Source organism: Callithrix jacchus, chromosome Y, assembly GCF_049354715.1.
Source record: "Callithrix jacchus isolate 240 chromosome Y, calJac240_pri, whole genome shotgun sequence".
NCBI lineage: Eukaryota > Metazoa > Chordata > Mammalia > Primates > Cebidae > Callithrix > Callithrix jacchus.
Window position 1 is genome coordinate 5,467,497 of NC_133525.1, and position 27,138 is coordinate 5,494,634.

The 27,138-nt window shown below is 50.9% G+C and overlaps 1 protein-coding gene across 18 annotated transcripts in view; it reads right to left on the minus strand.

The window, feature by feature from the left end:
- Positions 1–26,859, minus strand: part of LOC118150887 (uncharacterized) — an 88,459-nt gene extending 61,600 nt beyond the window's left edge. For all 18 annotated transcript variants that reach the window (XR_013531856.1, XR_013531855.1, XR_013531852.1 and 15 more), the window contains exon 1: positions 26,473–26,859. Coding sequence is in view for 12 of the 18 variants with exons in the window: in XM_078364435.1 (XP_078220561.1) it covers positions 26,473–26,844 (372 nt within the window). In the remaining 6 variants the exon portion in view is untranslated. The remainder of the gene's footprint in view (positions 1–26,472) is intronic.
- Between the last annotated feature and the right edge of the window lie 279 nt (positions 26,860–27,138).

Here is a 27,138-nt window from a genome sequence, read left to right on the forward strand (position 1 = left end):
CCTCTTCAAGGAAAACTAAAAACCACTGCTCAACGAAATAAGAGAGGACACAAACAGATGGAGAAACATTCCATGTTCATGGTTAGGAAGAATCAATATCGTGAAAATGGCCATACTGCCCAAAGTAATTTACAGACTCAATGCTATCTCCATCAAGCTACCATTGACTTTCTTCATAGAACTGGAAAAAACCACCTTAAACTTCATATGGAACCAAAAGAGAGCCCGCATAGCCAAGTCAGTTCTAAGCAAAAGAACACAGCGGGAGGCATCACACTACCAGACTTCAAACTATACTACAAGGCTACAGTAATCAAAACAGCATGGTACTGGTACCAAAACAGAGATATAGACCAATGGAACAGAACAGAGGCATCGGAGGCCACACAACATATCTACAACCATCCGATCTCTGATAAACCTGACAAAAACAAGCAATGGGGAAAGGATTCCCTGTTTAATAAATGGTGTTGGGAAAACTGGCTAGCCATGTGCAGAAAGCAGAAACTGCACCCCTTCCTGACACCTTACACTAAAATTAACTCCAGATGGATTAAAGACTTAAACATAAGACCTAACACCATAAAAACCCTAGAAGAAAATATAGGCAAAGCCATTCAGGACATAGGAGTAGGCAAAGACTTCATGACCAAAACACCAAAAGCATTGGCAGCAAAAGCCAAAATAGACAAATGGGACCTAATCAAACTCCACAGCTTCTGCACGGCAAAAGAAACAGTCACTAGAGTGAATCGGCAACCAATAGAATGGGAAAAAAAATCTTTGCAGTTTGCCCATCTGACAAAGGGCTGATATCCAGAATTTACAAAGAACTCAAACAGATTTATAAGAAAAAAACAAAGAAGCCCATTCAAAAATGGGCAAAGGATATGAACAGACACTTTACAAAAGAAGACTTACATGAGGCCAACAAACTTATGAAAAAATACTCATCATCACCAGTCATTAGAGAGATGCAAATCAAAACCACATTGAGATACCATCTCACGCCAGTTAGAATGGTGATCACTAAAAAAATCTGGAGACAACAGATGCTACAGAGGATGTGGAGAAAAAGGAACACTTTTACACTGCTGGTAGGAGCATAAATTAGTTCAACCATTGTGGAAGACAGTGTGGCGATTCCTCAAGGGCCTAGAAATAGAAATTCCATTTGACCCAGCAATCCCATTACTGGGTACATATCGAAAGGACTATTAATCGGTCTACTATAAGGACACATGCACACGAATGTTCATTGCAGCACTGTTTACAATAGCAAAGACCTGGAACCAACCCAAATGCCCATGGATGATAGACTGGATTGGGAAAATGTGGCACATATACACCATGGAATATTATGCAGCAATCAAAAACGATGAGTTCGTGTCCTTTGTAGGGACATGGATGAATCCGGAGAACATCATTCTCAGCAAACTGACACAAGAAGAGAAAATGAAATACCACATATTCTCACTCATAGGCAGATGATGAACAATGAGAACACATGGACACAGGGAAGGGAGCACAGGGAAGGGATCTACTAAGGGGAATAGGGGAGGGACAGAGGGGTGGAGGAGCTGGGTAGTGATAGCATGGGGAGAAATGCCAAATGTGGGTGAAGGGGAGGAAGGCAGCAAAACACACTGCCATGTGCGCACCTCTGCAACATGTACCCCAAAACTTAAAATGCAATAAAAAGAAAAAAAAAAAAAGCATACAATGCATTCTTACTAACACAGTCACTGAGAGTACAATATATTCCTTGAACTGGTCTCTTCCTCTCTGACGGAAAGTTGTCTCCTTTCATTAAACATCACTTCCCCACTTCTCCCCCAGCCCCTTGGTAACCACCATGCCACGCTGCTCCTATGAGTTGGACGTTTATAGATTACCTGTGAGTGTGTTTCCGTCGTAGTGTGTTAGCGTTTCTGTGCCTGGCTTACTTCACTAAACACCATCACCTCCAGTTCCATCTACATTGTTGCAAATGGTAAGACCTCCTCCTTTTTCAAGGCTGAATACTATTCCACTGTGACTATATCCCGTTTTCTTTCTTCATTTAATAGCTTTATGGGGCAGAGTTTACCTACCATGAAATGCACTCATTCTAGGTGTGCAAATTCCTGACTTTTACTGAATGGACAGAGTTGATGTGCCCGTTTTCTTTACGCGTTCATCCCCTGATGAGCCGTTATGTGGACTGTGTGTCTTGGCTGCTGTGAATGGCATGCCATAAACATGGCAAGGCAGAGTGTCCCTCTGACATACTGAATTCCTTTCCTTTCCTTTTCTTTTTTTTTTTTTTTTTTTTTGAGATGGAGTTTCGCTCTTGTTACCCAGGCTGGAGTGCAATGGTGCGATCTCGGCTCACCGCAACCTCCACTTTCCAGGTTCAGGCAATTCTCCTGCCTCAGCCTCTTGAGTAGCTGGGATTACAGGCATGCGCCACCATGCCCAGCTAATTTTTAGTAGAGACGGGGTTTCACCATGTTGACCGGGATGGGCTCGATCTCTTGACCTCGTGATCCACCCGCCTCGGCCTCCCAAAGTGCTGGGATTACAGGCGTGAGTCACAGCGTTCAGCCTCCTTTCCTTTTCTTATTCCAACTACCTATATATGGGGCTTGCCCCTGACTTGCTGGGAATGCCCGAAAGCTTAGAAGTCACCTCTACATGTCTATATATGTAGATATATATAACAGAGAGACTGCTAGATCAATTCCTAACTGTTTCTATTTCCTTGAAACTCTCTTCTCCAGAAATGACAGAACTATGAGCTGCCTTGAAGGTTTACCTCTGTTACTGCCTCAGCGGTAGGCATGACTTCTTAACCTTACCGGTATTACCAGCAAGTGACGGTGGGTCCCCACCCTCTCCACCCAACAAAGAGATTCCAAGAGTAGATAACATATTCTTTAGAAAGATGAGCTCTTTAGAAAGATAGGAGGACTTAGTAATAAACAGAGAGAACCCTCAGAATGCTTTAAAAAAAAAGCAGCAGCAATGACAAAAACAAACAAACAAAAAGCCCACACTTGTGAAAGTGAAATACAAATATTTTTTTAATGTATCATCCTTCTTACTTCTGTAATTTCACCCTCATAAAGAGAAGATGATCACAGACACCATCGCTAAAGAAACAAAACAAAGCAAAATAGGACAATCCCCTTCAAGTGACTCATCCTCGAAAACTTCAGGAAATACTCAGAAAACAGTAGTCAAGGGGAAGGGAGACACATTCCTTGGAAGGTTTCTAAGACCACAGGTAAAGAAAGTGTGGCACACGAACACCAGGGAATACTATGCAGCCATAAAAAAGGATGAGTTCATGTCCTTTGCAGGGACATGGATGAAGCTGGAAACCATCATTCTCAGCAAACGGACACAACAACAGAAAACCAAATGCCTCATGTTCTCACTCATAAGTGGGTGTTCAACAACGAGAATACACGGACACAGGGAGGGGAAACATCACACACAGGGGCCTGTTGGGGTTTGGGGGGCTAGGGGAGAGATAGCAGGGGGTGGGGGAATCGGGGAGGGAGAGTATTAGGAGAAATGTCTAACGTAGATGATGGGTCAATTGAGGCAGCAAACCACCATGGCACGTGTATACCTATGTAACAATCCTGCACTATATGCACATGTACCCCAGAACGTAAAGTATAATTAAAAAAAAAAAAAAAAAAGGCCAGGTGCAGTGCCTCATGCACATAATCCCAGTTCTGTAGGAGGCTGAGGCAGGCAGATCATGAGGCCAGGTGTTCAAGACCAGCCTGGCCGAGATGTTGAAACCCCGTCTCTACTAAAAATACAAAAATTAACCAGGCACAGTGGTAGGCGCCTGTAATCCCAGCTACTCAGGAGGCTGAGGCAGGAGAATCTCTTGAACCCAAGGGATGGAGGTTGCAGTGAGCTGAGATCACGCCCCCACTGCACTCCAGCTTGGGCAACAGAGTGAGACTCTGTCTTAAAAAAAAAAAAAAAAGTTAAAAAAAGAATACCATCGTTCTGACTTCTTCTCTCACTCACAGCAGAACCCAAGAAACTCAGGTATCAGGAGGTGGCCTTCATTCCCCAGGATGCCCCACGGCCGGAAGACGGTGGTCAAAGCAGGACCTCTCCTCTCAGGCTCCCTCCCACCCCCTTCACTGCCATCCATGCCCAGCTGCCTGACACAGAATACGCAGTCCAAGCCTGAGGATGGCTACACATTTCCACCGAAAGGGTGTGTCAGGTACAAAATCGCAGGGCACCAGGGAAACAAAGCATGATCTCGACGCTTCCCCTCGGGCAGGAAAGGGCTCCTGGTTTGCTGAGTCTTTGCATCTGTCCCTGGGCCTTGGAAGGGGATGCAGGGGGGTGTGCTGGGGGAAGGGGGCAGGTTTTGCCCACCCAGATGTCTCCAATCCTCCCCCAACCACCTTGGGCTTTCCATCCATGCTTCTTGCTGGCCAGCCTCTGGCTTCACCAGCTCCTCATGTGCTCTTTGCAACCAAGCCACATTTTCAAATTTTCCAACGCAGGCCCTGGGTGTATGTGTGCATGTCTGTGTACGTGCATGTGCACGTGTGGATGTGATTGTGTGTGCACGTGTATTTCACAGATGCATGCTTATGCATTCATGTGGTTTCTGTGTGTGCAGGAATGTGTGTGTCCATGTGTGTATGCATGAGTGTGTGGTGTGGGCACACACATGTGCATACCTATGTGTCTGTATGTGCATTGCATGTGTGACCACATGTCGTAAGGAGGTGCTCATGTGTGCACGTGTATTTCATAGATGCATGCTTATGTGTTCATGTGGTTTCTGTGTGTGAACACATGTGTGTGCTCAGGTGGGCATGTGTGGGTGTGTGGTATGGGCACATATGTGTTCATGCATATATGTGTGTGCATTGCATGTATGTGCACACGTGTGTACATGTTCATGTGCGCCCATGAGTGTGCTGAATGCACACCTGTTTGCACACGTATGTGTGCAAATGCACTGCATGAATGTATGTGTGCATTCGTTCATGTGTGTATGTGCACCTGTGTGCTTGTGTGCATGTGTGAGAAATATCCTCAGCAGTGTGCATGCATATATGTGCCTGCCTGTGCATTACGGGAGTATGTGCATGTGTTTGTGTTTTCATGTGTGCTCATGTGTGCACGTGGGGCTTGCTGTGTGAATGCACACGTGTACATGCACGTGAATTACATTACATGTGTGCATCTTGTGTGTCTGTGTATGTGTGGCTTGCTGTATGTGCACGCACGTGTATATGCACTGCATGAGTGTGCATCTATGTGCATGCCTGTGTATGTGTGCATGCACACCTGTGTCTGTCCGTCTGCTTGATGACACTGTCTCCATGGCCCGCCACCTCCCTGGCCCAGCTTGCCCCTCCCATCCTCCTCCGTCATCACCCGAATCCACCGGCCTCGTCCTCCACATGACTTCCCATCCTGCTCATAGCCACTGACCTGGAACCCGGTATCACTGGGAAGCTCCCTTCTTTCCCTGCTCCACCTGCCCTCCCACAGTGAGGCTGCACCCACAGTGAGGACTCCCAGGCCCACTTAGTGTTCCTTCCACTGACCCCAACCCCTCTTCCATGGCTGTCACACAAACCCACTAGCAGGGGAGGGTACAGGCCCTGCCAGCACCAGCATCACCCCCACACAAGTCTGCACTGCCAGCTTTCCCAGTGCTTCAGGACTACGGCTGATGTCACCACCGCATGCCCAAACCCACTGCTCCCTGGACCCTATGCTCAGCCAACAGGGTCCAAGACAAGTCTGGTAGTGCATGGCAAAGGACACAGTGTGCCCTCCCAGCCTCCGCCCCTTCTCCCGCCGTCTGCCCTCAGCCCCTGTCCCTGAAGAACTCCCCGAGTCCCGCAGCAGGAGCTTGTCTCCCAGTCTTATCTGTGGGCTGGCTTCACTCCAGGATGGCTGAAGGACAAGGTCACCACAGGAGAGACAAGCCCAAGCACTCTATCAGGAACCTCGGGCCCTCGACCTCAGACTCCATCTCCCACAGCTGGGGCAGGCCCTCCGCTGCCTGCAACGCCTCCTTTCCCCAGAGTTCCACCCTCACAGTTTTCTCCTGGACTGAGAAACACTTAAGACAGCTCCCCAAATGCCATGTGATAGAGAGTAGGGAAGAAAAAGAGGGGAGAAGCTCTCGATTTCACATAGAGGCCTTTATCACTTATACTGAGGCAGTCACTCCCTGCTGGACTCTGGTGCTGCAGACACCTCTGAGGCTAATCTTCCAGGTGTGTGTGTGAGGGATGGACTCCCCCAGGTGTGTGAGTGATGCAGTCCCCCAGGTGTATGAGGGATGGAGTCCCCCCGGTGTGTGGGGGATGGACTCCCCCAGTTGTGTGTGAGGGATGGAGTCCCCAGGTGTGTGAGGGATAGAATACCTTAGGTGTGTGGGGGATGGACTCCCCCAGGTGTGTGAGTGATGCAGTCTTTCAGGTGAGTGAGGGGTGGACTCCCCCAGTTGTGTGAGGGATGGATGCCTCCAGGTGTGTGAGAGATGCAGTCTCCCAGGTGTGTAAGGGATGGCGTTCCCCAGGTGTGTGAGGGATGGACTCCCCAGGTGTGTGAGTGATGCAGTCTCCCAGGTGTTTGAGGAATGGACTCCCCCAGGTGTGAGGGATGCAGTCTCCCAGGTGTGTGAGGAATGGACTCCCCCAGGTGTGTGAGGGATGGACTCCCCCAGGTGTGTGAGTGATGCAGTCTCCCAGGTGTGTGAGGGATGGACTCCCCCAGGTGTGTGAGGAATGGACTCCCCCAGGTGTGTGAGGGATGCAGTCTCCCAGGTGTGTATAAATGGATGCAGATACACGTGCTATGGGCTTGAAGCCTCACGGGGAAGCAAACCCAGTCAATGATCCCAACAGTGAGTAAACGAACCTCTCTAAATGAATCTTCCATCCCGTCACAAAGTCCACTGCTCTCTTCATTTCGAAGGCCTCATCTTCCAATTCATCACATTCCCTGGGTTTTTGGGTGGTGGGCAGGAAATTGTGGGCCCCCTACTTCCCTTTTCACTCCTGAAACTGACCTCCAGGGTCCACAGATGTGAAAAAAAAGAGCAGCAAAACCCACCCAGCAGGAGCTGCAAGCAGGCCCTCAGAAGAGGGAGCCTGGGAGAGAACACAGGTGCCTGCATGGAATGTTCAGCTTCTCTGCAAACTTTCGAAGAGACCACACCGTCAGCAGAAGCCCCGACCTCCACTGAGGTTTCTAACAGGCCCACTCAAAGCTCCAGATGTTTCCGGGACAAGGCCAGGAAACTCATCAGCACAAGGTGGAACGGACCACAGATGTCATGAGTCACCCTGAGAACACACTTTCTACTGACTCAAACCGTGTTTTTCACTTCACATCAGCCAGCCAACTTGAAACGCAGGAGGGACCCACAATGAAGTCCCCAAGGCCATGTGGTGCATTTGAGCTCCTGCGCAAGGTGAGCAGGGCTTGTACAAAGTACAAATGCCCTCCACCCTGGCGATGGCAGGAAGGCGCTCCACCTGGGCAAACTCAGAGAGGCCTTACCTGGATCCGATCCCATCCCATCCATCCCCTCCCCTCCCCTCCCCTCTACTACCTGGACTCCCCTCTCTCCCTCTCTCCCTCTCCCCTCCCTTCCACTCCCCTCCTCTCCTCCTCTCTCCCTCTCCCCTCCCTTCCACTCCCCTCCTCTCCTCCTCTCTCCCCTCCCCTCCCCTAACTTCCCCTCTCCCTCCCCCCACTCCCCTCCCCTCCTTTCTTGCCTCTTCTCCCCATCTACCTCCCCTTCCCTTTTCTCCCCTTCCCCTCCTCCTCTCTCCCTCTCCCTTCCTCCTCTCTCCCTCTCCCCTCCCCTCTCCTCCCCTCCAGTATCTGAATTCCCCTCCCCTACCTTCCCCTCTCCCTTCTCTCATCCTCCCTTCACCTCCTCTCTTCCCCTCCACTCCTCCTCTTCCTCTCCCCTCCCTCCCTTCCTCCTCTTTACCCTCCCATCTCTCCCCTCTCCACCTCTCCTCACCTCTCCCCTCCTCTCCTCTCCCCTCTCCTCCCCTCCTCTCTCCCCTTCTGTCTCCCTCTCCTCTCCTCCACCTGCTAATCTCCTCTCTACCTCTCCCCTCCCCTCCCTCCCCTCTCCTCCCCTCCAGTATCTGGATTCCCCTCTACTACCTTTCCCTCTCCCTTCTCTCATCCTCCCCTCACCTCTTCTCTTCCCCTTCACTCCTCTCCCGTCCTCTCCTCCTCTCCCTCTCCCCTCCCCTCCCTTCCTCCTCTTTACCCTCCCCTCTCCCGCCTCTCCTCTCTCACCTCCTCTCCTCTCCCCTCCTCTCCTCTCCCCCTCCTCTCCTTTCTCCTCCTCCCCTCCCCTCCCCTTCCTTCCCCTCCCCTCCCCTCCCCTTCCCTTCCCTTTAGAGGCAGAGTCTTGCTCTGTTGCCAGGGCTAGAGTACAGTGGCACAATCTCAACTCACTGCAACCTCTGCCCCTGGGGTTCAAGGGATTCTCCTGCCTCAGCCTCCCGAGTAACTGGGACTACAGGCAGGCACCACGACCATGCCCGGCTAATTTTTGTATTTTTAGTAGAGTCGGGGTTTCATCATGTTGGCCAGGCTGGCCTCAAACTCCTGACCTCAAGTGATCTGTCTGACTCGACCTCCCAAAGTGTTGCGATTCCAGGCGTTAGTCATTGCGCCCGGACACTTGCATTCTCTTAAACCCTATCGTGACACCATTCACATGTTCCACATAAAAATAAAAATAAGGCGGTTCCAAGATTCCTCCCACTTTTGGGTTTTCATAAGAACATAATCATTACACAGGAACAGCATAGCCAATGACGTCATTTACCAGTGCTCTCTGGGTGCCTGCAGGCTTCTCCATAGTAACATTCATTCTGCATTAATGGTGGGAGGATGTACACCCCACCACCACTGGCCTGGGTGCCCCTGACGGAAATGTCCTGTTCACTCCCCGACACTGGCCAGCGTCCAGTTCGCTCAGCCCCAGCATCACTCTGGATGCCCGCACCTGCTGATGACCACTTCCATCCTCACCTGCCCCTGCTGGTTTTCCACACCCTTTTCCAAAGCCCACTAAACACGGAAACTTTCTGAACGTTCTAGAAAAGAAGGAGGAGGAGGTGCAGAGGGCACATCTGTGCTCTTCACTCACTGCAGTGTGCTTTGATGCCAGGCAAAGAGTTTTTTTGGTGGTGTGTTTTTTTGGAGGTGGGGTGGAACCAGTCACATAGTCTGCCCCTTTCATTCTAGGTTTGGGAGGCCTCTGGAAGGGGCCCCAACCTAAAGATAATTGCAGTACAAGGAAAGCTCAGAACAGTGAAAGAGAAAATGCCTCCACATGCCAGGCGCAGTCAGTCAAGATTGTTATCTCAGCACTTTGGGAGGCTGAGGCAGGCAGATCACAAGGTCAAGAGTTCCAGACCAGCCTGGACAATGTGGTGAAACCCCATTTCTACTAAAATATACAAGGGGAGAAGGGGGACTGGGCACAGTGGCTCCTGCCTATAATCCCAGCACTTCAGGATGCTGAGGAGTTGGTTGGGTCTCCGGAAGTCAGGAGTTCGTGACCAGCTCAGCCAACATGGTGAAACCCCACCTCTACTAAAACAAACAAACCACAACAAAAAACAAAAATCAGCTGAGCATAGTGACAGGCACCTGTAATGTCAGCTACTCAGGAGGCTGAGGCAGGAAAATCAGCTTGAACCTGGAAGGCGGAGGCTGTAGTGAGCCGAGATTGTGCCACTGCACTCCAGCCTGGGCAACAGAGCGAGACTCTGTGTCAAAGAAAAAATCAGCTGGCCATGGTGGTGAGCGCCTGCAGACCCAGCTACTTGGGAGACTGAGGCAGGGGAATAGCTGGAACCTGGGAGGCGAAGGTTGTAGTGAGCCGAGATTGAGCCGCTGCACTCCAGCCTGGGCGGCAGAGTGAGACTCCGTCTCAAAAGCAAAAAAGAAAAGAAAAAAGAAAATGCCTGCACACCGGATGGAGCAGCAGAAGTCTCATGTGGGAATAGCAGCAGGCAGTTGATACATTTCTTACATTTTATTCAACTGGTTGAAACACCCTTATTTTTCTGTTGCTAAAAACGCAATTGCTCTGGAAGTGCTGTCCTCTTTTTCAAGATGTGTCACCGGGGAGATGACTGGTCACAGGATACAGTTTCCAGGAGACAGAAGTAACTTCAGGGCAGCTCAGACACACCATGGTGACTGCAGTTATCACCAGCGCCTGGAGTATTTGCAAATGACCAGGAGTCCATTCGTGAGTGTTCTCACCACACACACACACACACACACACACACACACACACACACAAAATCCTGCAAAGTCTGTGAGGTCATGCATATTTAAAACCATTCCACCATGAATGCATGTACATCAAGACACCACGTGCCACTGCATAGATACAATGTGTATTTGTCAATTAAAAGAAATAAACACATCATTAAAATAAATCTGGCTCCTAGATCTTTGGTGTCATAAATAGTTTCTGAAATACACCAGAGCACCATAGTTGCAGAACTACCCCAGGGCTGCCTCCAGCATCCTGTCAGTAAGTGGACTTGTGCCAGCAACTGAATAACTGAGTATAGAAAACACGACGTAATCGCTGCAACAGATCAGGGACGAGAGCAAGGAATTCCACATGCACCCAACAGCCTACACTTTAGATGTGGCCGCTGAGTCACACACAGACTGTTCATGCCAGGGAAAGGCATGAAAGCAGGGGCTGGCAGTGGCCCCTGGGCTCTGGAAACTTTCTCTGCCTGTGAACTACACATAGGAATGGGCTTTGTGTCTCTAGCCGTAGTTAAACTCGCCTCTCTGTCTTACAAGCTTGAAAACTATATACAGGTGCCCAGGCACCATGGCTCACACTTATAATCCCAACACTTTGAAAGGCCGAGGAGGGAGGATCGCTTGAGCCTAGGAGTTCAAGATCAGCCTGGGCGACACGATGAAACCCCGTCTTTACAAAAAAAAAAAAAAATGCAAAAATTAGACAGGTGTGGTGGTGCACACCATGGTCCCGGCTACTTGGGAGGCTGAGGTGGGAGGATGGCCTGAGTCTGGGGAGGTTAAGGTTGCAGGGAGCTGAGATTGTGCCACAGTGCTCCAGCCTGTAAAACAGAGAGAGACCCTGCCTCAAAAAAATAGGCAGAATGTGGTGGCTCACGCCTGTAATCCCAGCGCTTTGGGAGATTGAGGCAGGCAGATCATTGAGGTCAGGAGTTGGAGACCAGCCTGGCCAAAATGGCAAAACCCCTTCTCTACTAAATTAGCTGAGCATGGTGGCGTGTGCCTGTAGTCCCAGCCACTCAGGAGCCTGAGGCAGGAGAATCTCTTGAACTCGGCAGGTGGAGGTTACAGTGAGCTGACATTGCGCCACTGCACTCCAGCCTGGGTGACAGAACAAGACTGTCTCAAAAGAAAAGTGTGTGTGTGTGTGTGTGTATGTGTATATATACATTCTGAAATATATATATAATTGGAAACATACATATATTCAGAAATATATATACGTTACAGTTATTTGTGGAATTATATGCAGTTTAACCACCTGCATGTGTGTGTGTGTGTGTGCGCGCGCGCGCGCGCGTGTGTGTGTATGTATTTCAAAAACATATATATTTTGAGCCTCAAAACTCCTGAAGGAAAGAGTTTTGTTTGGGCTGGGCTGAGCATGCCTTTTACATGTATTTATTTCTGTGTGTGTGTGTGTGTGTGTGTGTGTGTGTGTGTGTGTGTGTGTTTCAAAAACATATATATATAGAGAGAGCCTCAAAACTCCTCCAGGTAGGAGTTTTGTTTGGGCTGGGCTGAGCATGCCTTTTATATGTATATATTTCTGTGTGTGCGTGTGTTTCTGTGTGTGTACATGGTTAAATTGATTATAATTCCTTGTCTGAGGTGGCCCAAGGTCACATCTTGGCTTCATCCTGTGATGACAGCACGAGGGTGCAGAGGTGATGTAACAAGCTAAGCTCTTTTCTGTAATTTTACTACACGTTAGGTAAGAAGTGGGAAGCTTTCTTTTGTTCTCCTGCCATCACTCTGGGACCGTCCCCTGAGCTGTGCCAAGTTTTACATAAAGCCAGAGAATGGTATGAAGGTTGGGTCTGGGCTCAGCACGTCTCACACCAGCGGCTCTCAGAATCTCCCAGCGAGGGGCTTGGGGAGATAAGGAACCCCGGGTCTCAGCCCCAGACATTTTGATTTTGTGGTCTGGGGTGAGGCTCATGAGTCTGCATATTTTTTCTTTTTTGAGACAGAGTCTTGCTCTGTCCCCAGGCTGGAGTATACTGGCACGATCTCTGCTCACTGAAACTTCTGTCTCCCGGGTTCAAGGTATTCCCCTGCCTCAGCCTCCTGAGTAACTGAGAGTACAGGCAACTCCAGCACACCCGGCTGACTTCTGTGTGTGTGTATTTTAGTAGACACGGGGTTTCACCATGTTGGCCAGGATGGTCTCGATCTCCTGACCTCATGATCCACCCACCTCTGCCTCCCAAAGTGCCAGGATTACCGGCATGAGTCACTGTGCCCGGCCGAACCTGCATTTTTAACAAACTTCAGGGTGATGCTGAAGGACTCTACCTTCAGGAGTTTTGGGGCTCAGAGGACAGCAAGGCAGGGCTACCCGGGGTTCCCCACTCTCTGTCCCTGTCACCCCTTCCGCAGGCAGATGCTAGCTCCAGGTCACGTCCCTACAGGAAACTGAGTCATTACCTCCCAAGGCTAATGTGGAAACGGGAAACTGACTTAGAGTCCTCAGCACTTTTTCCAGCCTCATCCCCAGCCACTTCCCAGCTGGTGTCTCACACTGGTCTCTGCCCTGTTGGTTGGGAATAGCTCCAAATAACCCCTCCTCCACCGGTCCCGGTCCCAACTGTTAGCCCTTTGCAGAGCCCTTGGTGTCTCTGTAAAATGATGCAAGGCCAACACACACACACACACACACACACACACACGATACATAGACACACATACAGACACAGAGGCATACTCACAGACATACACAGACACACACACACAAACACACAGGCACACACACATACACAGACACACAGGCACACACAAAGATACACACATAGGCACACACACAGAGAAACACAGACACACAGGCACACACCAGAAACAGACATAGACACAGGAACACACAAACACAGACACACACACAAACACACACAGACACACACACTCAGTAACACAGAGACACATACAGACACATACAGAGACAGACACACACAGAGACACACACACAGGCACACACAGACACACAGGCACACACATACACAGGCAGAGGCACAGATACACAGAAACAGACACACAGGCACACACACAGACACACAAACACACAGTCAGACATACAGACACACACATAGACAAACACACACAGAAAGACACACGCGCACAGTAACACACACAGAGACACATACTGACACACACACAGAGACACAGGCACACTCACAGACACAGACATACACAGACACATGCAGAGACACACAGGACACATACAGAGACACAGGCACACACACACACACGGACACACAGGCACACATACAGATAAACAGGCACATACATGCAGAAACACAGACACAAACATACAGGCACACACACAGAAACACACACACAGACATACAGACACAGACACACAGGCACATATACAAACACACACAGACACATACATAGAAACACGGACACACAGATATACACAGTAACACACAGAGACATACTGACACACATACACACACACAGAGACACAGACACAAACACAGACACACAGGCAGACACACAGACACAAACACAGACACACAGACACATACACAGAGACACAGGCACACACATACACAGACACAGGCACACACAAACACACACACAGACAGAGACACACAGGCACACACACACAGTCACACATACAGACACACACGCACAGAGACACACACGCACAGTAACACACACAGACACATACTGACACAAACACACACAGACACAGAGGCACACTCACAGACATACACAGACACACACAGGCACACACACACACAGGCATATACACAGATACACAGACAGGCATACACACACAGAAACACAGACACACAGACACACACAGAGACACATACAGACACACGTACTCACAGAGACACAGACACACAGGCACACACAGAGACACACAGACACACACAAAGCAGCTCAGATTGTTCATTACGGCTTTGTTATTCAAAGCAGTGACATTTCACGAAGTCTCGGCGAACACTGAATTAGCGCACAGCAAACCATTGCTCCTAGGGAAAGACCGGGCTAGCTTCCCAGAGGTCATCAACCCATCAACACCTAAGCCCGTCTTGCGTGGGTTTCTGTTTGAAGACACCGTAGTGAATACACATCGTGGAGTCACTCACATTGGTCTTGAAGCTGATAGCACTGAAACTTGTGCCTAAATGAAGCTCATCAGGTGTGTATTTCCGCAGGAGAGCATCCTAGCTTCCCCATACTTAGGGACGTGAGGTACCACCTCAGCAAAGACCTGGGGATATTTGAAAGCGCAAATTCTCTGACAAAAAGCGGGAAAACACAAAACCCAGCACTCGAGTAGACCTTGAAGAGAACCCTGTTGACCGTATGCGGTGGCACAAGAAGGCAGTGAGTGTTATGCTTTGTTGAACTTCAACTGAGAACACGGGGTATTGAGAAGCTCAATTCTGGCCAGGCGTGGCGGCTCACGCCTGTAATCCCAGCACTTTGGGAAGCCGAGGCAGGTGGATCACCTAAGTCCGGGAGTTTGAGATTACCCTGGCCAACATGACGAAACTCTCTCCCTTCTAAAAACACAAACAATTACCCAGGCACCTGTCATCCCAGCTACTTGGGAAGCTGAGGCAGGAGAATCGCTTGAACCCAGGAGGCGGAGGTTACAGTGAGCTGAGATCATGCCACTGCACTCCAGCTCTGTCCTGGCTGACAGAGTGAGACTCCGTCTCAGAAAAAGAAACAAAAAAGAACTTCAGTTTTTCTGCTGTTCTGTGTATGTAGAAAACATGCCGGGTGTAAGGAGAGAAACAGAAAGGTAACGACTGGGTCTGGGCTCTATACCACGGTGATGAAATAATCTGCACAGCAAACCCTCGTGACATGTGTCTACCTATGTAAGAAACTCTCACGTGTATCCCCGAATCAAAAATGAAAGTTCCAAATAAAAAAAAAAATTACGTGCCGGGAATATTGATCAGAGGATTACACATGCATTTTAGCAAGGGGGCAAGTTCACAAATACAGAATCCTTGAACGATGAAGGTTGTGTGTACACAGATTAAAACAATAAGAGTGTTTGTCATGGTGTCCAAAATATATCATTGTCTTTCTCAGAAAATTTAAAATCCCTCACCCTTGCAATATCCTGTGAATTAGGTTGTTACACCATGGGACTGATACAGGGGTGTCCTAGTCGGGGGAGGGAAGGGTCACAGAATTTGGGCCCCTCATCTGCCTCATTGCATCCTCTATCAGGCCATGAAAGCGTATCCCTTCTTTCTGAACCGGGAAAACTTCTATTCACCCCTCAAGGCTGTGGCAGAATGTCACCTTCTCCAGGAAGTCCTCTGTGATCCTCTTCCCTGGCCAACCCACATTCTTTCTCACAAGCATTTGTAAGAGGCGATTTGTAAGGGCTTTGCAGTTTAAGGAGCACAGCTGCAGTCTCCAGTTCTCAACTCCAGCAGCAAATGACACACATCTGAGGGGTTTTCCTAAGTCCTGATGCCCGGGCCAATTAAATCAGAAACTTTCCGAGGTGAGACGCAGGTGTCTATATGTTAAAGCCTACCCATGTGATGCAAACGTGTGATCGACTCCGCAGGAGGCACCTGTTACAGATTCTTACCTCCTTAGTATGTCTTAAGAGGGCTTGTAACTTCTCTTCTACCTCTGCTGACTTACCCACGCTCTGCTAAAAATAGCGCCGGCCCCTCCAACCTGTTCTCCATGCTATTACCCAAAGAGGGGCCTTCAGCAGGTTAAGTGTCCCTGCAGAGCTGTCTGCATCAAACCCTTCAGGGGAACTTACATCTGCACTCCTTGGCAGCGGCAACAGAAGCAGCCATGATACGGCTCTGCAGCTCCTATAGTCCGAGATGAACTGCAGCCTCCCCACCCTCACTTACTGCTTCTCTACAGGGTGAGACAGTCTTCCTCTTCCTTACGTCTGTCTTCCTCTGCTCATTCTTGGAAGCTTAGCGTCCAGGGAGGGCCCCTCCTGGGAGAACTCTCTCTGATGCCCTGAGCGAGTGTGGTCCCTGCTCTGTGCTTCCAGACCGCCAGGGCTTCCATGCCCAAATTGATACCCTGGTCGTTACTGCCCAGGCAGAGAACACAGAACAGGGACCAGGTATGTCTTCTCTGTGCCCACAGCAAACAGCACCAAGAACACAGGTAGCATTTAACTTCAACCTATGTTGGCTAAAGGAATACACAAGAGAGCCAAGGACTGGGAGGGAGCATGAATGGCAGGTACGTGGATGGATGGGTGGGTGCATGGATGGAAGGGTGGGTGGGAGGGTGCATGGATGGATGGGTGGGAGGGTGCGTGGATGGATGGGTGGGAGGGTGCATAGATGGGTGTGGCGGTGGGTGTGTGGATGCATGGGTGGGTGGGTGTGTGTGTGGATGGATGCATGGATGGATGGATGGATGCATGGATGCATGGATGCATGGGTGGGTGAGTGGATAAATTAGTGAGTAGGTGGATAGTTGAGTGGATAGCTGGGTGGATGGATGGGTAATTGGCTGGATGAGTGGAAGGATGGGCAGTGATGGGATGGATGGTGGTTAGGTGGATGGATGGTTGGGTGGACTAATGAGTGGGTGGGTGAGTATGTAGGTGAATGGATGGATGGATGGATAGATAGGTGGATAGATGGGTAGATGGATTAAAAGATGGATAGGTGAATACATAGATGGATAGGTGGATGGATGGATGGATGGATAGGTGGATGGGTGGATAAATTTGTGAGTAGGTGGATAGTTGGGTGGATAGCTGGGTGGATGGATGGGTAATTGGCTGGATGAGTGGAAGGATGGGCAGTGATGGGATGGATGGTGGCTAGGTGGATGGATGGTTGGGTGGACTAATGAGTGGGTGGGTGAGTATGTAGGTGAATGGATGGATGGATGGATAGATAGGTGGATAGATGGGTAGATGGATTAAAAGATGGATAGGTGAATAAATAGATGGATAGGTGGATGGATGGATGGATGGATGGATGGATGGATGGATAGGTGGATGGGTGGATACATGAATGGATGAATAAAAAGATGGACGGGCAGTTGAGTGGGTGAGTGGGTGGGTAGATGGATGGAAGTATGGTTGGATAGGTAAATGGATGGTCGGGTGTATAGATGGCAGGTGGATGGATGGATTGGTAGGTAGGTGGATGGATGGATAGATGGATGAATGAATAGATAAGTGGATGGATGGATAAATGGGTGAATGGATGGGTGGATGGATAAACTGATGAATGGGTGAATGGATGGATAGATGAGTGATGGATAGATGACTGTATCAATTGATGAGTGGCTGGATGAACTAAAAGGATGGATGAATAGATGGATGTAGGTGTGGATGGAAAGAGGGGTAAATGAATGGATGGACTGATGAACAGATGCATGAATGGATGGGTAAATCAATGGGAGGATGGATGGAGGATGGATGGATGGACAGGTGCATGAATGGATACATAAATGAATGGAGGTTGGATGGATGCATGCATCGATGAATGAATTGATGAGTAAGTGAATGGCAGGATGGATTGATGGGTGAATAGATAAATGGATGGATGGATGCATACATGCATGCATGCATGCATGAACGAATGGGTAAATGGTTGGAAGGACATATGGACACCTAGAACGCAGAGACCCTGAGGAGCCGGAGAGGCCTTAGTGACTGGTCTGAGACAAGACTCAAGGGAGTTTTCTTCCATATAAAAATGCCCATTGGTGATTCAGGACATTCTCCTCCCTTTCAAGTCACACAAGTGGTGAAGGCAGGTCTGTTTACCCTGCACATGAAGCTACCAACTCCCAAGCCCAGCAGCCCCTATGCCCAGTGGGTTGATGGATGGATAGATAGACGGACGGACGGACCGATGGATGGATGGATGGATGGATGGATGGATGGATGGATGGATGGATGGATAAATGGGTGGGTGGACAGCTGGGTGGGTGAGTTGGTGGGTGGATGGGTGGGTGGATGGATGGACTCATGTCCATGAGCATTTTTCCCCACGCTGATCATGAGATCACCAGTAAGCTCCTGAACTCTCTAACACCAGCATCTTTATCTACAAAAAGCCCATGAGATACATCTTAAGGGCTTGCTGAAGAGAACAAACTGAATGCTCTTTGAAAAATGTAGTCCACAGCACAGACATTCACATTCGAGAACCAGTCATGGGAAGTCACAGGTAGGAGGGGATGAGCAGAACATCCGGTAGAATAACAATTCAGCGGTGTTTGACAACTCAGCCACGCAGAACCTCTGCAGGGCTTTTAAAATTCCTAATAGCAGGGTGCAGTGGCTCCCGCCTATAAACCCAACACTTTGCAAGGCCAAGGCAGGTGGAAGGCTTGAGTCCAGTAGTTCAAGACTAGCCTGGGCAACAGAGAAACACCCTGTCTCTACAAAAAAAAAAAAAAAAACTAGCTGGTATGGTGAGGCATGCCTGTGGTCCCAGCTACTTGAGAGGCTGAGGTGTGAGGACTGCTTGAACCCAGGAGGTTGAGGCTGCGGTGAGCCATGACTACACCGCTGCACTCCAGTCTGAGTGACAGAGCAAAATATTGCCTCAAAAAATTAAAAATAAAAACACATAACACGTCTATAAAGCAGGCTACCCAGAAAGTCCTGGGCAAGAGTGACTTTTCCAAGCTTCCTGCAACGGGGCCAAAGCTGAGAACCTTGGCTCTAGGTCAGCAAGAGCCAATGGATGGGGGTCAAGCAGGTCTGCATCTGAAACCGTCACCCAGAAATCAGGAATGCAGGAGGGACGGGCACCACAGATGCCGGTGTATTCTTAGCCTGCACTCTGTAGGATTAAAATATTAAAATATGCCCACTAGCCTGGACAACAGAGTGAAACTCTGTCTCTAACTACACACAAGAGGCTCAGAGACCGGGGGTTCAAGGCTGCTATGAGCTGAGATCATACCACTGCACTCCAGCCTGGGCAACAGAGTAAGATCCTGGCTCAAAAAATAATAATAATTTTGTGGTCTGAGCATGGTGGCTCACGCCTGCAACCCCAGCATTTTGGGAGGTGGAGGTGGGAGATTTGCTTGAGCCCAGGGGTTCGAGACCAGCTTGGACAACATAGTGAGACCCCTATTCTACAAAAAGATTTAAAAAATTAGCTGAGTGTGGCACATGCCTGTGGTCCCAGCTCCTCAAAAGGCTGAGGTGAGAGATACCCCTGAGCCCAGGAGGTCAAGTTTGCAGTGAGCTACCATCATGCCACTGCACTCCAGCCTGGGAAAGTTTAAAATAAAATTTAAAAAAAGATTACAAGCCACCACCAAGTAATACATTTATGATATGAAGAGTGTGTAAGGAGCTTGTGGACAGCTGTGGCTGTCCGTGTTGTGTGTCTGCTGGATGCTGTGTTAGACCACAACCACAGCCTCTTGAGTAAAGACCTCAACACAGGGTGGGGCCGCTACCTTCATGATGGCCTCTGCAGGGTCCACAGAAGTCACGTGTTCATATCTGTCTCCTGCTTGCCACATCCAAAACTTCCCCGTCCTGCTATTCTAGGTATGAATCTCTGCATTAAATGCCTGACACTTTCCTCTCTGTGTGTGTCCCTTCAACTGCTGAGAACGTTTTGTGCTGAATTCATCGAAGACAGCCCCGTGTTAATTCACATTTAGAAGCAAACCTGCTCCCCGCAGAAGAAGAAAACTAGCAGCCGCCGCAGGAGAGGCAGACTGGCAATCTTTGAGACCCGGCAGTAGTGATAAAATCTCTATGCCTCCACAAGTCCCTTGGCCCTTAAGGACAATGCGGTCTGTTTATTCTTGTCAGCATTCCCGTCCATCGTCTTCCTGCAGATACGAAGGCTCCTTCTGGTCAGCATCCCCTCGTGGATCAATGCTTGCCAAGGCGTATTTAGACAATAATTTTGCAGGGTCAGGCAAAGCAGACACAAACAAGAGGCTTGTCTGGCTGCCCTGTGTCCCATGAGTAATGTCTGCAGAGTCTCTGCAATGTAACGGCTCTGGCTGGTCTGCCACCTCCTCAGGAAGGACTGTCAGCTCAACCAATTACATTATTATTATTATTATTATCATTATTGAGACGGAGGCTCACTCTGTCACCAGGCTGGAGTGCAGTGGCGCCATCTAGGCTCACTGCAACCTCTGCCTCCCGGGTTCAAGCGATTCTCCTGCCTCAGCCTCCAGAGTAGCTGGAAGTACAGGCACCTGCCACCATGTCTGGCTAATTTTTGTATTTTTAGTAGAGATGGGGTTTCACCATGTTGGCCAGGCTGGTCTCGATCCCTTTACCTCATCCTCTGCCTGCCTCAGCCTCACAAGGTGCTGGGATGACAGGCGTGAGCCACCTCGCCTGGCCCTAGTTACATTGTTAACAGCTTTTAAACAGCGCCCTCGGAGAAACGCTTTGCTTGGCTCCCTGAAAAGCGGCAGCACAGCACTCCTACAGGTGCTTCTCAAAAGCAGAGGACCCGCCCCAGCCTAGAACACCTCTAAAAGTTGAGAAAGCAAAGTGCTTTAAAGGGGTTTGCGACCGCTTTCAAACTCATCCAGCTGCCGCCTGTGGCGACAAACAGGGTTTCGATCTCAGCCCAGCCCACCCAGACAGACAGCGCGAAAGCAAGCTTTGCCCATCCTGCTTCTTCAGCAAGGCTTTCCACGCAGCCCACGCGGATTTTCTCCTCTCCTCGGATGAACTTTCTTTGCAAAGCCGGGTGGCTGCATGGTCCTTTCACAGCCCACTTGAAAAGTGCTGGTCTGAATCTGACTCGCCGGGGAGAAGAAAGAAAGTTTCTGGCTTCCTGCTGGGGGAAATGTTCTTGTGATGACTAGGAGACCGTATGAGGCGAGGCGTGGTGGCAACCCTGAGTCATTCTAAAAACAAACCCGAAAACACGCCCATGGCCATCTCCCCAAAACTCGCCAAGGAACCACGCCAAGAAAGAATACCCAACAGAAAATGCAAGAAGAGGAAGTCCTTCTGGTCTCTAGAGATGTGAAAGATACCTGTTGGACAAACAGTATCTAGAAATGGTGGTGGATAACTGTGTTTCAGCCAAGAGACAGGATTCAATCAAAAAACAGCAGCAGCAAAGCCTCAAGCCCTGGACAGTGTGCAGCCTGCAGCTACAGCAGCACCAGGAGACCACGTTCACAAGCAATCCCCACCCCACGTTCCCAGCAGGGAGAACGCAGGGGAACCACTGACGACAGGTGAAAATAAAACCTCACGAGCCTGGATGCTGAACCTCAGGACTCGGAATGAAGAAGCTTCCCTGCCATCTCATTCTCTCCCGCGAAGACTCAAAAGTCCTTTGTCTTTCTCTTGCCAATGCTCTAAAAACGGACTGTTCTTTGCTGAGGACGCTAGAGCAGCTAGAATTCCAACCCCCCTCCTTGAAAACGACCCATGCCTGGGTCCCTGCCATGTATCAGTGAAAAGCGCATGACAATACAGTTTGCTTTGTTTTCCCCTTGTTAAGCTGTCTTTGGTTACAGGAGTCCCTTCCCAGTAAGAATGTAGGACAGTTGATTTTAAAAATGATTTTTCAGGTGGCTCACACGTGTAATCCCAGAACTTTGGGAGGCTGAGGTGGGCAGATCACTTGAGGCCAGGAATTCGAGGCCAGGCTGGCCAACAGGGTGAAACCCCGTCTCTACTAAAAATACAAAAATTAGCCAGGTGTGCTGATGCACACCTGAAATCCCAGCTATTTGGCTGGCTGAGGCAGGAGAGCCACCTGAATCCAGGAGGCAGATGTTGCAGTGAGCGGAGATCCTGCCATTCATTGCACGCCAGCCTGGGTGACACAGCCAGGCTCTTGTCTCCAAAAAACATTGTTTTTTCCAGTCTGGGCAACATAGCAAGACCCTGTCTCTACAAAGAAACGTAAAACTGGCCAGGCATGGTGGTGTGTGTCTGTAGTCCCAGCTACTGCAAAGGCTGAGGTGGGAGGACTGTTTGAGTTCAGGAGGTGGAGGCTGCAGTGAGCTCTGGTCGAACCCCTGCTCTCCAGTCTGAGCAACAGAGCGAGACCTCCACCTCACAAAATTACTTTTCAGCCTGGCCAACATAGCGAAACCTCATCTCTACTAAATATACAAAAAATAGCCAGACATGGCATTGCATGCCTGTAATCCCAGCTAACCAGGAGGCTGAGGCAGGAGAACTGCTTGAACTGTGAGCCGAGATGGTGCCACTGCACTACAGCCTGGGCAACAGAGATTCCATCTATAAAAAAACAAAACAGAACTTTTCTTCCTTTGCACCCCTAAAGACACGTAGGTCTTATTTCTTACCATGTCTGTGAATCACAAAGGACACGATTCTTTTCCCCTAAAGTAAGGAGAGTGATCTGAAAACGTTCAGCCCGACTGAAAAGCACCACAAGCTCCATGTAGCTAGTGAGAAGTCCACCTCCCTTGGGGAAAAGACACCTAAGTTAGAAAGCATTCCAGACCGTATCCATGAAATCCTGCCAGGATCTTCCTAAGTGCCCAATTGGTGAAAGTGTCGTATGAGCTGCATTTCTTTCTAAATGACAGCATGTAACCAGCGTAGGGCCTTCCAGAAGAAAAGTGACTTACAAACAAACAAATGTAAAATCACGTTCTTGAATACCTCCAAAGTGTAAAGGCACGTATTTGTCCTCACATGAAAACTGTGTCTCACAGACAGAGAAAGGAGAAAGAGTGAATGCAGGGAGGTTTTTTGTTTGTTTGTTTGTTTGTTTTTGAGACTGAGTCTCTCCGTGTCGCCCAGGCTGGAGTTCAGGGACACGATCTCGGCTGACTGCAACCTCTGCTTCCCGAGCTCAGGCAAGTCTCGTGACTCAGCCTCCCAAGTAACTGGGATTATAGGCGTGCACCGCCACGCCCGGCTAATTTTTGTCATTTTAGTAGACTCTGGGTTTCCCACGTTGGCCGGGCCGGTCTTGAACTCTTGGCCTCGTGTGATCCCACTGGCCCTGGCCTCCCAAAGTGCTGGGATTACAGGCATGAGCCACCTCACCCGACCTAAAGCAGGAGGTTAAATACAAAACAATCAACTTTTACCACAGCCAAAAGCTGGCAGAAAATCAAGGCAAACTCGCTGAAGGATAAAACCCACTTCCTCTGCCCAGAAGGCAGCAACGTTCCCCTAATAACTTCTGCATACACACCCAGGGGCAGGAGACAGAGCTCCGGAGAGGCTGAGAAAGCGAAGCGCAGGCTTCCTCTGCTGCGGTGAGGGAATCCCGAAGAGACCTGGTATTGTTCCACAGATGTGGGCCCATGTAGGGGTTTGGAATTTTTCAAACTGCCCAGGCCACTGTGCCTGCTGGGGTCAAAAAAGCCTTTTCTGGAAAGCAGGGATGCATCGGGTGTGTTCTACGCTACTGTCAGGGATGGGACACTCCCAACCGCAGAGCCAGCCCTAAATCTGTGCCTAGGCATAACTCCCAAGCCCTCCTCCCGGTTTTCTTCCCTCAACACAATTGGCACTTGGCACCAGATGAGTTCCTTGTGCTGGGGTCTGTCCTGGGCCTCAAAGGATTCTGAGAGGCTTCCCTGAGCAGCCTTTTCCACAGCAGGATGGTGGCAGGTCCCACCCCAGGGTGGCCACCAAAAACTGTCTGCAACCTTGGCAAAGGGTCTCCTGAGGGCCAACGTCACCCTGGGAAGTCCTGCTCTCTATAAAGCTGGTGCCTCCTTGTTTCCTCTGCAGCCTTCCCCCAGCTCCATCCATCCCATCTCACAGAGGCCGACAGCCCTGCCTGATCTCAGCCCGAACTGCCATTCGGGCCTGGTTCCCCGAAACGCTGAGATCAGGCAGGGCTGTCGGCCTCTGTGAGAGACCCTCCCCCTAGGCTCCGTGGGGTTTTGCAGCCCGATGCATACTGCTGCAGGAAAAGTGCGTTCTGAGCATCACCAACTCAAAGTTGAAGTTTCCTGATGAAACAACACGTGTATTAATATGACCGGGACAGGGGGTTTCCATCTCCATCTCTAGTAGGGTGGCACTGGAAAGCGGGGGTGACAAGGGTCCCCCAAGGACATCCAGCAGTGCTGAGGGCCCGGCTTTCCTCTGCGATTGGAAGGACAGACTGGCCCCTGCTATCTGCCTGTCTGCCGCCCTCACCACCCACCCAACCCCTGTGCAGCCACCCTTCCCCGGACGCGAAGTCTCCGCCGTCTCAGGGCTCCTAAGCCCAGTCTGCTTCCAAAACTAGGGAGCTCCAGATGAACACTACTGCGGGATTAAAAAGTGTGCAACGCCTTGTTGTGAGCTCAGAGAAGATAAGGCTTTAGCCCCCTCTCTCCTCCATTGACCTGTAAAGCCGGACCAGCTGGCAATTCTGTCCCCAGGTCTTCAAAACCCAGCCAAGGCCCTCATCAAGCTCCACCACTTGGAACGCCTGAGTTATTTCGTGATGGAACCATAGCGGTCCTTGTCGCCCTGTGTGTCCTGTCCGCCTGTTTGGATGCCTCTCTTCTCCTGGAAACTAAATTCTTCAGACACCAGAACTCTTTTGGATATATTTTCCTGCCCCAAGCACACGGCAGCTGCAAAGGAGGGAATGAATGAATGCATGAAGGACAGACATGCGTTAGCGAGACGAGTGAAAACGCCCTTCTGCAGGTGCCTTGGGAGCAGATGCAGCTGATCAAACCCTGCAGAGCCCTCCCTGCTAAGGAAAAAAGAGAAACAGGAAGCCGCCTTTGGAACCTCCCTGCGGGCTGTACACGCCTCCAAGTTTTACAAAACGGAGCCAGCCACACTGTCAGCTCCACCAAGGGAAAGCGCAATTTCCAGGATACCCGGGACGCGCGGGCCGGGCGCGGAGGCTCAAGCCTGTAATCCCAGCACTTTGGGAGGCCGAGGCGGGTGGATCACGAGGTCAAGAGATCGAGACCATCCTGGTCAACATGGTGAAACCCCGTCTCTACTAAAAATACAAAAATTAGCTGGGCATGGTGGTGCGTGCCTGTAGTCCCAGCTACTCGGGAGGCTGAGGAAGGAGAATTGCCTGAACCCGGGAGGCGGAGGTTGCGGTGAGCCGAGATCGCGCCATTGCACTCCAGCATGGGTAACAAGAGCGAAACTCCGTCTCAAAAAAAATACAATAAAATAAAGAGCGTGTAAACCCATTAGCAGCTCCTCCCTACAAACAGAGACCAGGCCTCGTCACCGCAGCTCCGGGCTGAGCGCGACCCTATGAACACCAGCAGGAAATTTCGCGGCACAAACCGGGCCTCCTCTGCCCTCCCAGAGCTGGGCGTTCCCGCCTCTCATTCCTCAGTTTGTCCAGCCCTGATAAGGCTGGTCAAGTCTACACTGCCTGCAAGCCGCTCTCCTTAAAAGCCTGCCCACAGGAAGGGGCAGAAACGCACCGTCTAGTGGAATTGATAGCACATCACACCCAGCGGGGTCCCCGTTTTCCTTTCGACGCGAGGGAAACAGAAAACCACCAGAAAATAATAACCAGAACGAGGCCCGGTTTAGGGCGCGGGAGGGTGACCGTGGCTCCCCCGTCTCTGGATACTTTTTCTGTTTTCCCAACTCTCCAGCGCTACACATGGACAATCTGGTAACCACGCGTTTCTTTCAGAAATTCCCGGGGCCTGCATCCACACCGGAGTTTTGAACGGTTTCAGGGCTCAAAGTTTGTTTCCAACTGTTCCTTCCCCTCCCCCCATCCTCCGGGCTCCCAGCGATTCCAAATTTAGGCCCGGGACGCAGGGCGTGGCTGCGAGAGGCGACTCCGGGGCGGCCTCCGCGCGCGGCCTAAAGACGCAAGTCCCAGACCCCGAGGGGAGAGAGCGGGGTGGGGTCAGGGGCTGATGCCAACGGGCAGAGAGATCCGTTAGAAAGTCGCCGGGATTAGGAAGAATGAAATGCCACCTCTCCCAAGGTCACCCCCAAAATTAAGAGTTTGGGCCTCCGACAACAAACGCTGACCTTCTCCCTCTGGAATGCGACTCCCACCCGGCCCCAGGAGAGAACTGGGGAGAAAGTGGGCGCCTCCTCCATGCCTGGGCCCCCCTGGCCACAGCGCGTCCCGCCGCGGTTAGGGAGGGGGGTCCCGGTGTCCCCTCGGGGCGCCCCCCAATTCCGCACCCGCAAGCGGATCCCCAGGCCCGGCCCGCGCCCCACGAGTCCCCCCCGCACCCGAATCCCGCCGCTGGCTCACCCGGGGCGGCCACCAAAGCGCCGAGCAGGCCGAGGAGCAGCAGCAGCGCCAGCGCGGACCCGCGGGCCATGGTGCGCCCAGTGCGCGCAGGGACGCTCTCCCGAGTGCAGCGCGCGGGCGGTAGCGGCGGCAGCGAGACTGGCACCCCTGGGCCGTGTAGGGCGGAGCTCGGAAGGACCCGAAGGGGGCGGGTGAGGGGAGCCGCCCCGCAGGCTCAGCCCGGGCCGCGCCCGCCCGGCCCCGCCCCACCCCGGCCTCGGCGCGCTTAGGAGGGGCGGGAACGCCGGGCCGGGGGAGGGGACCGAGAAGGAGGCGGACGAGGGAGCACTGGACACCCCGCTCCCTTCCCAGCAAACCGTGGAGTCCACACATCCGCGAGCCCGTCTCCAGGACCCTCAGGGGGCGCCGACCCGGAGCAAAGAGAAATCCAACATTCTCAGGAAAGTGCGGGTCCCCCACCTGTCTGCATCCCCGTAAATTGCACGCCCCAGGGAGGCCCCTAACTATAGTGGCACAAAACTGCCGCGCTTCTTGAAAACCTGTAGCCCCCAAATCCCCTCCCGACTCGCCCCTGCAGCTTATTCTCCGCCCCTTGCACGAGGACTTCCTCGCCCCCTGGTCAGTGGTGGGGGCAAAAGAAGCTCCCAAGTCTCCTGCTCAGCAAAG